The sequence below is a fragment of the Myotis myotis genome, unplaced genomic scaffold, assembly GCF_014108235.1.
Source record: "Myotis myotis isolate mMyoMyo1 unplaced genomic scaffold, mMyoMyo1.p scaffold_m19_p_3, whole genome shotgun sequence".
Classification (NCBI taxonomy): domain Eukaryota; kingdom Metazoa; phylum Chordata; class Mammalia; order Chiroptera; family Vespertilionidae; genus Myotis; species Myotis myotis.
Window position 1 is genome coordinate 137931207 of NW_023416335.1, and position 12327 is coordinate 137943533.

A 12327-nucleotide genomic window follows, 5' to 3' on the forward strand; every position below is an offset into this window, starting at 1 on the left:
ATTTTTCAGTAATACACAGAGTTCATATATGTATATGTGTGTATATATACACACACACACATATATATGTGTGTGTGTATATATATATATATATATATATATATATATATACACACACACATATATATATGTAGTTACATTCTTGTCACTTGGGGCTTTAATTGTTTTTATTTATTGCTGTCACATTGCTGTTTAGGTAAGCATACCTTTTGCCTTGGTGAGACAGTAATGTGGGTAAAATTGGAAGCAAAAGCAATAGTTATTGAATATTATAATTTATTTCTATAACACTAATTAAAATGTTTCTAATTATAAAAGCAAATTATATGAGAATCAGCATGCACAGTATTTAAGAACATGGACTGATTCATGGATGTAATTATAGGTGTGGTTGATATATTTAATTTCAGATTTCTCTAAAATCATGCTTATAATACCTGCTTTAAATGGGAATTATATAGCAGTCAATTGCTTTACTAGTACGTGTTGGTTTTCATATAATAATTGTATAAAATTCTACACTATTGATTTAACCTAATATCACTTCAGTTAAATTTGTGCTATTTCTCATGTTCAAGATGAAACGGTATCATTTAAATTTAAATTGTCCCAGATACTTTTGTAAGTACTTAACATTATTTTTATATGGTTACTCTCCTTGTGCAACATGCCTTGGCCCCCAATCTATAGTAAAATATATAATTAGGAATTAGATTATATGCACATGTGAACAAAAAAGCCAGGACTAGCACCCAGATCTCCTAATTTGTCAAATCTTTTACTACTCACGGTAGAATTTAAGAACTGAAAATCCAGGCATCGCACAGAGATTTTTGATATATATATTTTTAAATTGGTCCCTTCTATATACTTCACTGTTCAATGGTAGGCACTGAGGAGCTATTTAAAACAATCAAAAGACAGATTTAGGCTGTCTTGCCACTGAATAGCAATATTCCTGACCTCTTTTGGTTGAAATTTCCTTGCTTGTAAAATGAGAAGAATTTGACTTGATGATCTGGATAGTTCTTTAAACTCTACTATTCTATAAATATAAATAGAACTAATTATCATCAAATTGTATTGTATCAGTTCCTTGTTTGGAGCTTAAACATACCAGTCACTCTCTGCTTAGTTTCTCATTGAGCTAAGTTTAAACATTCTTCTGAAGCATTGTACTATGATAATTTTGTTCTTCCTGTTGCTAATAGTGAGTTGTGCCAGGAAAATTTGACTCCATCTCGAGAATTAATCCATGTAAATGCTGTGTGGCTCCTTCTCTTTTTTAATATCAACAAGACTTTATCATACTTTTATTTGGCAAGCTTAAGAAAGTAACCATTTCCCTGTAGAGCTACAGCTTGATTTGACAATTTCTAAACTGTTTCTTTTTTTCTACTTTTTGTATGGTTAGGTTCTTGGGAAACTCTTTGACATAAAATAACAATTTTGCTGAATTTTCTTTCACCAATTATGTACTAAACCAGTTTTTAAATTGGTATTCTTTTCATAAATCATATGAAAGTAGGAACTTAACCAAAAGTATAATTTCCTTTCAAATAATTTATAAGTTTGAGAAGTAGTTGAGGGAATGAGAAAAAGGAGTTATATTTTTGCTTTTAGGTTCTTTTGCCATTAGGACTTGGAAAATTTTCATTCTTCATTGAAATCAAATGGATAGAAAAACTTGTGCAATATTAATAATGTTTATTTAAGCTAGCTAGTAGACACCTGGAGTTTGTTTCATTATTCTTAAACCATAAATGTTTACATGCATGCATATACATTCTTTGATTTGTATATTTCACTGATAAGAAACAAATTTTTAAACGAAAAGCAAATAGGGAGAAAAGAAAAAATAAAATCTTTTGAAGTTTATCTTTTATTATTTATCTCTTCGACTAGACTGTAAACTTTGTGCAATTAAAATAGTTTGTCTTTTCATTGACTGATACATTCCAGGACCTAGACCTAGACAGTTCTTGCAGTTTGCAGACAACAAATATATGTTGAATTACTTGCTCCATTTAAATGGATTATTTTCTAGGAAGATGGGCTAATTAGATTATTCATGATTTGTATTTAACTGTGCTGATAAACTTAGCTTCTGTTGAAGGAAAAGAGGTATTAGTTAACAATGAAAATAAATTTTACTGGACTGAGTCTAGCTGATTCAGTTTATTTGAAAACCTAAGGTTATAGTAGTTTTCAAATGTGACAGTTTAGCCGTGTCCTTGGGTATAGTTTAAGATATGCTTTTCAACTTAACATCTTATGGATGTTTATGTAAATGTAAATAGAAGTGAATGAATCATTGCAAATTCACATTGTTGGTAGGATGTCTATACTTGCCCCGGAGTCTACTTTTAAAGTATAACAACATACAATAATGATAAGATGGAAGATTTTTTTTGGAAAGCTGGTGATCTGAAGGAGGGAGTAAGGTAGTATAATGAAAATGAGTTTCTCATAAGGTTTTAAAGCACTATACTTCTTTCTCAAAGTCTAGATTCTAGAAGGACACCTGTCCTACCCCATTTTGAAACCAAAGGAATACTTTAAAACTAGGTAAAATGACCTATGACCATTTGGAAAGTAACTTTTCTAGTTCATTTATAAATTACAGTTAATTTAAGGATTTAAATTATATGTGATCATTTTGGTAAAAGCCAGTCTGATTTATATGTTCACATACAGTCTGGATTTTTTCTATCATCAGATTGATTTTTCTAATATTTTCAAAAATCTTTCTCTAAGTCATTCATTACTAGTTAGAAATTGTCTTGATATATTGTGAAAAGAGATTTTACCTGATATTATACCCATTTAACTATAGACTTTTTAGGGATGAAAAGGCATGTTTTTTATGACTTTGAAGCATACTTTTTTTGTCAGGAATCTAAGCTGATTATTGACAAAAAGCACTTCTAGATTTCTGGAATAAAGAATATCAGCTTTAGATATATAAGTTTTTAAACATTAAAAAATTGCACAGCTCTTGTAATTTTTTTACTTACATGAACTTATGCATTCAAGTTTTAAAGATTAATTTTAAATATGTTTTAAATTTCCATATGTTAAAAGTACAAGTCAGATTCTATTTATGCTTTTTATTTTTTAAAGCTTTGTATTTTTTCATATTATTTCATTTACTTTAACATATATACTGAGACATTTCTAGAAACTCCATTAAAAATTTACTTGTTAAAAGGGATACTAATAGTGGGGAAAGACTTTGAATTAACAAAACCTTAAACAAAAATGGAATATAAAATTGTATTTTCCAAGCCATTGAAATCAAATTCATATAGAATCTGAACTCTTAATGTTCTTCCTTTTTTTTTATTTTTTTTTATTAAAATAGATAAGACAAAACCCATGGCTTCTGTAACTAATGCCAATACTTCTAGTACACAAGCAGCTCCTGTAGCTGTTACAACACCTACTGTGCCATCTGGTCAGGCAACACCTACATCACCTATAAAAAAGGTAAGCCAAAATTATGTTTGCTAAAAATGCATATCTTCTGTTTAAGTACTGTTTGGGTTAAAACATTAAGACAGTTCTAAATTTTTATAATTTATCCCCCAAATATTTAAGGTTTTAGAGTAAGAATATATTTTTCTTTCTTTAATTTGACTAGATTTCCTCTGAATCCTTATATTTTAATGCTTTTTGCAGTTGATATTATAGTTAATAGTTATCAGAAATCAGTGGTGGAAAGATTAAACTTTTCATATGAAAATTAATAATCATGGTAGTTTTTATTTCAGTTGAAACTGAGAAACAGATTTTTTTTTTTATCATTTATCTCTGTTAGGCAAAGGTGCATTTTTGTAGGTGCATGTTTTACATGAACGTTAAATTAAGCCCAAAAAGTACTACCACAAGTCAATGAAAAAACTAGAATATAGATTTTCTAGCTCAATACAAAGCACTAAGCATGCAAGTACGGCTTACCAGTAAAAGCATTATCTTTGATGACAAATCAGAGATTACCTCCTGACCCCCACTTCTTTTAAGTTTATGCCTTGAGTGAGTTACTATCTTCCTTACCTGTCAAAAAAGAAAAAAGATATCTATAATAATAAAAGCGTAATATGCTAATTAGACCGGATGTCCTTCTGGACGAAGCTGGGCCTGCAAGGGAAGTCCAGGTCTCAGGTGCCTGCTGGCGGCCAGAGGGAAGCCTGGGTCCCACGTGCCTGCCAGCGGCCGGGGGGGAAGCCTAGATCCCTAGTGCCAAAGGGAAGCCCGGGTGCCAGAGGAAAACCAGTGCCAGCAGCCAGGAGAAAGAAGGCCTGAATTTCGTGCATCGGGTCTCTAGTGTATATATAAACAATAAACAAAGAAAGTAAGTTAACATTGTAATCTTTTGTTGAGAGCCTGGCTAGTGACTAAAGCTCCCAAAATGTTAGTCATTTCTTCCTCTTCTCCCTTATTCTGTCCTCCATTTGTTCTTTGTCCTTCTTGTTTTCTTTTCTCACCAACCAGTGCTTTTCAACTAGTGTGTTAATCTTTTTAAATACTTTATTTTTCCTTCTACTCCAGAACCTGTACCTCTTTAAACCCAAATTTAAGATTAAGAGTTCTGTGTAGTTGTTTTTTTACCTACTTATCTGTTTTCAAAGACTTCTTTTCCACTGCCCCTTACTTATCTTTAAGGAGTATACTCATGTACCTCTTTTTATATAAACACAAACACACATGCACAAACTCCACACATCTTTTTTGCTGAACCATTTAAGAACTGGTTACAGTCAGTATAACACTTGGCTGTAAATACTTGAGTATCTCATAGGCACAAAGTCATTATCTTTCACTCCCACACTAAAATTATCATACTTAGGAAATTTAACTTTGATATAATACTGTTATTATCTGCGTTCACTAATGTGCAGACCATACTCAAGATTTCCCCAGTTTCCCTCCTGGTTACAGTTATGTTTTCCTAACTTCTTTTTTCAAATCAAGGGTGCACTCAGGGATTGTACATTTTGTGTAGCTGTCATTTTTTATTTTGTTGCTTATCTGACATTATTTGGTTTGCATGGGTTTGAGGACTAATGTTAAAATCCCTATAGTGTTTCTATTATAGTGTCAATCTTGCTAATCTTTGGGCTTGGCTCCAAGTGGTCAAAATGTGAGTCTTTTAAAATCATAAAGAAGAGAATTTTTTTAAATCTATACTGTTAGTACTAATCCTCTTCTAAAACTTTTCCTAATGAAATCAATAATGTGAATCTTAGTGGTAGAAATGTATGGATTTCACTTGTGTGGTTTGAGTATCAGAAAACTGTATGAATGAGTAGTTGTCTTAACCTTCTACAGTCTAGAACTAAGGGTTTCTTGAGTTCAGCTAGATCCCATGTTCATATGATTAAAATTATATATGCTTTCAAATGGAATTCTCTAGCTGCTTATAGAGAATTTGGTTATCATGTCATACATAACTGGTGTCACCACAAGCTGCTTTAACTAAAGTCTTATTTAATTATATAACCTCTATATACTTCTTCAATGAATTTTAGCTCTTTTGATTTATTATTTGTTAGAATGTGGATTAGCCAAAGTTCCTCAAAAGCTCCATCCCCTTGGAATAGTTGGCCATTAAACTGGCTGTCATTCTTTTGAGTACTTGGCTAAGCCATGTCTTTCTTACCAGAGTCAAATAATTGCAATAGACTTCTTGTGATTAATTGTATTTTTCTCAAGCATAGCTCCAAATTTATGGCAATTTACCTCTTGATTTATGCCAATTACCCTAATTGAAAACAAACACTTAATAGCTCTGTTAGATTAGTGAGCTAATAACTTGTTTGCTTATAAAATTCTTATTCAGAATTCTGATTTTGTAATTAAATTAACTTGATAATTATTTGCTTCTATAACTTGAATATTTAGAAATACCAATTCTCAATTTCAAGCATCATAACCTAATTTAAAGGTTATATTGTTTCAGTCTTTGTTTTTTAAGGTTTAATAGACAAATTTTATTCAAAGCAGTAAATTCATAGTGTACAAAAAAATTGATGTGTTATTTTTTAATGGTTGGTGTGATCTTTTTATCATTAGTGTATGATTTTTTTAAAGCCTCTTATTATGTTCTGCCGGGGTCCAACCCCAGCGGGTCCAGGGGTCCCCAAAGGTGTGGTCTGGAGTCGGCAAAGAAGGAATGACACGGAGGCAGCCTTCGGGTGATCATCATAGCCAGGTTCCTCTAGCCAGGATCTCCAGCCAAGTTCTGGTATGGATCTCCAGAGAGGTTCTGCTTAGGATCTCCAGCCAGGTTTTGTGTCCATGTTCTCTTGCTAGGTTCTCCAGGTTCTCCAGCCAGGTTCTGTAGCCATGTTCCCTCGCTAGGTTCTTCAGCCAGGTTCTGTCCAGGTTCTCCAGCCAGGTTCAGTCACCAGGTTCTAGTCAGGTTCTCTTGCCAATTTCTGTAGTCAGGTTCAGTCCAGGATCTTTTGCCATGTTCTCTCCAGCAAAGTTCTTCTGTCTCTAGAGAACGTTCTGTGTAGGTTCTGTGCCTAGGTTCTGTCTCTCTTGGTTCCGTATACTAAGTTCTGTCTCTTGCTGTCTTACTACATCTGTATTTATACCAGTTGATTCAATCCTACCAATCTCTATTACAAAGGTTAGGGCGTTTCTTATCTCCATTCCAGGAGGTAAAGATTATGTAGCTTAAGCATGATTGTTCGTAGTTAAAGTGATTAATTACCCACCTGGCACTAGTTAAGAGGTTTTATTCCCTCCCTAACTTCAGGGGAAAATCTCTACCTGGGGAAATAACCTTTCTCAGAGACCTTGGTTAAAACACATAGTGCCAAGAAGGTGAGCAAACATATTAAGAACAGTATGCCATATATGCCAGGTCCCTTGAAACAGCAAGCATGGACCGGCTCCCGGCAATGTTCAGTACTACTTTATGTACTTCAGTTTAACATTATAGTTTTTCTTAAGTTTGTTTCAACCTGAAGTTTGATACCACACCTTCATTTTGTATAATACTCAGTAAGATTATGTACAGTATTAGCAACCATTCAAAGAACAAACCATTGATTAAAACCACATTGATTTAAGGCTCATTCAAAGTAATATAGAGCCCCAAACTAAATGGTAAGATATATGAACTATAACAAGTTGTGTTGTGTGTTTTTTCTAAAGGTAAATAGAAATTCAGGGATGATCAAGAATGGGAATTTAGAAGTCAAACTGAGCTAGAGAGTAACAAATTGAAGAATAAGCTGAATGCAATTAATATTTAGCCTGAAGAAGTAGACAGCACCCTACACCCAACCACCAGGAGAAGAAACTGGAAAGAGAACATAGGAGATCTGATAATAAACTCTTGTAGTACTTATGTTGCAGGGCTATGACAAGGAAACTTGCCAACTACAAGAATGACAAAAAGATCAAAAAGGGGGACTGATCCGAAGAGTAGGAAAGTCAAAGTAGTGCCCTATCATTAAAGCTAAAATAAGAGTTTCAGGGAGTGAGTATAGGTGAGTATTTTAGAGAGGTCCTTTATATTTCAAATAAAATTGAAAGGTGCTTTTGAATATATACACCAGAACTTAAAAGCAAATTCATGTTGGACAGAATGGAAGTATGTCAGTCATTATAGTGCAACCAATATTTATTTCAGAATTTATAATATTGCCTCATTTTTCTCAACTCTACAATAGTAATAGTATTTCATTTGGTGGTTGTAAGAATTAAATGAGATAACCCATGTGAAGCACTTAGCTTAGGGCCTGACACCAATAAACATTTGTTAAATGTTTGTTTCCATTACAACATTCAGTAAATGTTATCTGCTATCTGACCTTCTTATCATAGAGAAGTAACATTTGTTTCCAGTTTTGGGGAGGTTCATGGGTAGGGATTGGTATCCATGGTCTGTGAACCAAAGCTGGACCCCACTACCTGCTTTTATATAGCCTACAAGTAAGAATGGCTTCCAAATTTTTTTAATGGTTGTAGGGAAGGAAATCAAAAGAGTATTTTGTGACATAAATTCCAATTTCAGTGTTTCTACATAAAGTTTTATTGGAATACAGCCACATTTTTCACTTATGTATTTCCTGTGGCTGCTTTTGTGCTACAACAACATAGTTGGGTAGCTATAACAGACTCTGTGGTCTCAAAGTCTAAAATTTACAGTTTGGCCCTTTACAGAAAAGAGTTTGCCAACGCCTGTTCTAGAGGACTATAACTTTAATCTCAGAAATCAATAACCAGTCACCTCAATGCCTGCCATGTGGTTCCTGAGCTTTTTCGATTCATGGAGCCCCTAGTGTCTTACTAATTTATCTTTTCACAGTGCCACTTGGCTGAAAGAAATACTTGTTTCATTTATTAAGTAGTTAAGTGCAAATAAGTTAATAATGAAAGTTTGTACAGTGTCCAACAGGTGTTACTCTGCTTCTTTCAAAACTTTAAAATATCCCATAGTGCTCCTGTGATTTTGTTCTGCACCCTGGAGTGCCTCAGTACACACTTCGGGGAATGTTGTATATCATATGTCTGTTTTCATCCCTGTTGATGGGAATTAACTACTGGAAGTACCAGAGGTATCTTATAACAGTTTTGTCTGGTGAAATGGCCCTCTGTCATCATGGGTGCTTCAGCAAGCTCTATTAATCTGCTAATTATAGCAAATTTTGGCAGTAAATATGAAAGAAGTGATTTTTTTTAAATAGTCATATCCTATGCTTGCAGCAACTAGTTAGTTGCATATTCACCATCCATATTTCACTGTGATTGAATATTTAAATTCTGTAAGTGAAGTTGATGATGTGAACTAGTTAAAGATAACAGATGTTTCAGTTTTAGGACTGTTGGAAGGAAAGCCCTGGAAATGAAATTAATATTTGTACCAAAGTTTTTAGTTAAAATGTTTAATGTTTAGTGGAAAAATCAAACAGTAAATATAAGGTTATGATATTAAAATATTACTGAAAAAAATTGTAACCAGAAGATGTCACATTACTTTTTTATTGATTATGCTGAATTTAAAATTTTTAACCCAAATATATAAATGAATTTAAAAAAATTTGAAGTGAAATAGTTTATTCATTCACATTCTATAATATTATCTGCTCTATGTGCCTTTTACTGCTTTAGACGTTTATTATATTCTTTAGATTTTTTTCATGCTAAAAGTGGAACTTGTTTTCAGTAACTTTTAAAGATTGAATTATTACCCACTTACTGGATTTTAACTTATTTGTAAAAATTTTTTATGAAAGAAAAAGGTGTGGTTTTTTTTTTCATAACTTTCTTTTCTGTTTTCATGCTTTCAATCTATCTCTTTACCTGTCTTATTTTAATTGGCTTTAGTATGAGTTCATTGCTCCTATCATGCCTGTGGTGGAATCAGTAGATCCCGCATCATGGAGGCAGGGCTTGCGCAAAACTGGCATTGTTCTTGTGCCCAGTAAGGGAGAAAAATCTATGGTGAGGCATTTCAATGTGTAAGGGTTTATGTTCGGTTACAACATAACAAGTTTAATATGAATATTGGTTCCAAAAATGCATGGTTTTAAGTCCTTATTGGTGTGCTCATTTCTTTTCTCTGTATTTGCAGCGTAATTTTTCTGTGTGACATAAAGTGTGCAGTGTGTTTTCTAAATCTAACTCCTGGAAAGGTAGTTCATTCCTTTTTCAGTTTTAGATCTTTTCACTTTTGACTAAGACATTAACCTGCTTAGTAAAAGTGTTATTCTTGAAACTATTAACTAATTTTAAACTTTTTTTTTCTGTAAACTTACTATTTCCAGCTTAAGGAATGATCTCTTGATAATTCTTTTTTGTTTCTCCTTAATAATAAAAACAGTTTCCAACCTCAGCTACAAAAATTTCTTCCAAAGATGAAGAGAGAAAAGATGAGTCTCCTGCATCGTGGAGGTTAGGACTTAGGAAGACTGGTAGTTATGGTGCACTTGCAGAGATCACGGCATCTAAAGAGGCTCAGAAAGAAAAAGACACTGCGGGTGTTATGCGTTCAGCATCAAGTCCCAGGCTTTCCTCCTCTTTGGATAATAAAGAAAAGGTAATGTATTTCAAAATCTGGTTTCTATGAAAACTCTAATGATTTGTTTTTTAGCAACATCAGATCCCTTGGATTTTCTACTATGTATCATTAGATCTATGTATCAACTTAATTCACCTGACTTAATAATTTAATGTCAATACAAATGTCCCTACCTTAAACAAATATCTATATGGAATCATTACATATGATTAGACTACGTTCAATAAAGGAACTCTTTATCTTACTTGAGAATTTACCATAAAATATATCAAGGAGCAAGTTTATTTATTAGATAAGTTTTCCAAAGTTTCGGAACACATTTATTCTAGAATGTGATTATACTCCTAAGTTGCATTTATCTAGTATCTGCAACTTTTTTACCTGCTTTTCCATCTGATGCATCACAGGCAATTTTGTCTTCATGAGTAGTTTTAATAACTGTATTTTGAAAGGCAGTATTATATTGCATCACATGGAATGTACCACAGTTCATTCAGTGTTATTTTATATAGTTAGATTATTTATATTCTGCATTTTTAGTGCTTGGACTCTTTTTCCATAGAGTTTTCTCTCTCTGTTTAGGAGTGTTTTATTGTATCAGAAATTCAGAAATGGAATTTTGCATCAAGTAATTTTAATATTTTTATTTTGTATGAATTTATTGCCCTATTGTTTCCAACATATATATGGCTGCCAATATAGTTGGGATGTATCAGATGTTATTGTTTAAACACTCAACCAAACTTGGAGATATTTATTTATATATAATTAAAATAATTTTGTTTTGAATATAGTATTGTTACATTTTAAAGGGTAGAATATCAAGATAATACCTTATATAACATAAGTGTTAAGTCATTGGGACTTAATTAATGAACCATAAGGATAGTTTACCTTCTGATACAGCATTACTTTAAGTAATCTGTTACAGTAGTTTTAGAAAGAGTCATTAAAATGTGGAGGAATTTTTCTTTTCTTATGTTAGAATGCTGTCTAATTTTAGATCAAAAGAGAAAGAAAAGAAAATTAGTTTGAATAGGCTGTCCGTAAGTGTTTATAGTACTTGACTATTAATAGGTATCAATTTTAGATTTTAGCTATGGAAATACTATAAACTGTGATGGCTGTTAAATAAATACTCTTGGCAGTACCTATAATTATCACACATTTATTTTCACTCGTGGGTTTTTTGTTGGTTTTTTTCTGTCTTATAGGAGAAAGATAGTAAAGGAACTAGGCTTGCATATGTTGCACCTACAATACCAAGACGACTAGCCAGTACATCTGACATTGAAGAGAAGGAAAACAGGTAGATTCATTATGATTTGCTTTGTCTTTCCTATAAAGTCTTTATTATCTAGCATGAGAGTTAAAGCATGAGCATTGTTGTAATTATGTGGGATATGGGTTATGGGAAGAGAAGGAGGGTATTCCTAATAGAATACCAAGGACTCTTGAGGAAGTTCTGGCTTGCTCTGTTCATGAATAGTGAAAAAAGATATGTGGTGGAGCACAGCGAGGGGACAGTGGTGGCAAATGAGGTCACAAGGTAGTACATACTCTCTAAATATGTAAAACATACAGAAAAGGGGGAAAAAAGAAGGGTAGAAAAAATGCCCTATTTAATTTAGTTTGTTTCCTCCTATTTTTCAGCAGATAGAGTGTGAGCTTTTTAATATAGTTGTAATCATGTTAAAGCCTCCAATTTTGTATCTTGACTTTTTTTAAATCTAACATCTCATATGCAATCTTAGATTGTTTTTCATCAGTACATAATATTCCATAGCGTAGATCTGTTGAATTAAAGTAACCACTTCCCCTCCTAAAACTATAGACATTTAAATTTCTAATATTTTGTGATCATAATTTAAATGTCTGCAAACATCTTAATTTCCCCCCTATAAATAGCATTATACCTTAGGGATAGAATTTTAGAACTAAAATTACTTCCACTTCTTAATAAATATGCCAAAGTATTTTCCCAAGGGATTTTTTTTTTTTAGTTTCTATTTCTACTAATGTTTATTAATGTACAGCTTCCTTAACCCTACTTACAAATTATCTATCAGAATCTGAAGTATATTGTTTTTCAGAGACTCTTCAAGTTTGCGAACAAGTAGTTCCTATACAAGAAGAAAATGGGAAGATGATCTCAAAAGGAATAGCTCAATTAATGAAGGATCAACTTATCATAAAAGGTAGTAATATAATTCTTAAGTGACTTTTATGTATTTTATAAAAATATGAGGCCGTTGGTTTGAATTCCTCAATTTAATATTATATAAGAA

The 12327-nt window shown here is 32.5% G+C and overlaps 1 protein-coding gene across 12 annotated transcripts in view; it reads left to right on the plus strand.

Annotated features, from left to right (window-relative positions):
• PPP1R12A (protein phosphatase 1 regulatory subunit 12A) overlaps window positions 1–12327 on the plus strand; it is a 156959-nt gene that overhangs the window by 108496 nt on the left and 36136 nt on the right. For all 12 annotated transcript variants that reach the window (XR_004965847.1, XR_004965845.1, XR_004965846.1 and 9 more), the window contains 4 exons: window positions 3365–3489; window positions 9842–10057; window positions 11254–11348; window positions 12133–12237. Coding sequence is in view for 9 of the 12 variants with exons in the window: in XM_036297882.1 (XP_036153775.1) it covers window positions 3365–3489; window positions 9842–10057; window positions 11254–11348; window positions 12133–12237 (541 nt within the window). In the remaining 3 variants the exon portion in view is untranslated. The remainder of the gene's footprint in view (window positions 1–3364; window positions 3490–9841; window positions 10058–11253; window positions 11349–12132; window positions 12238–12327) is intronic.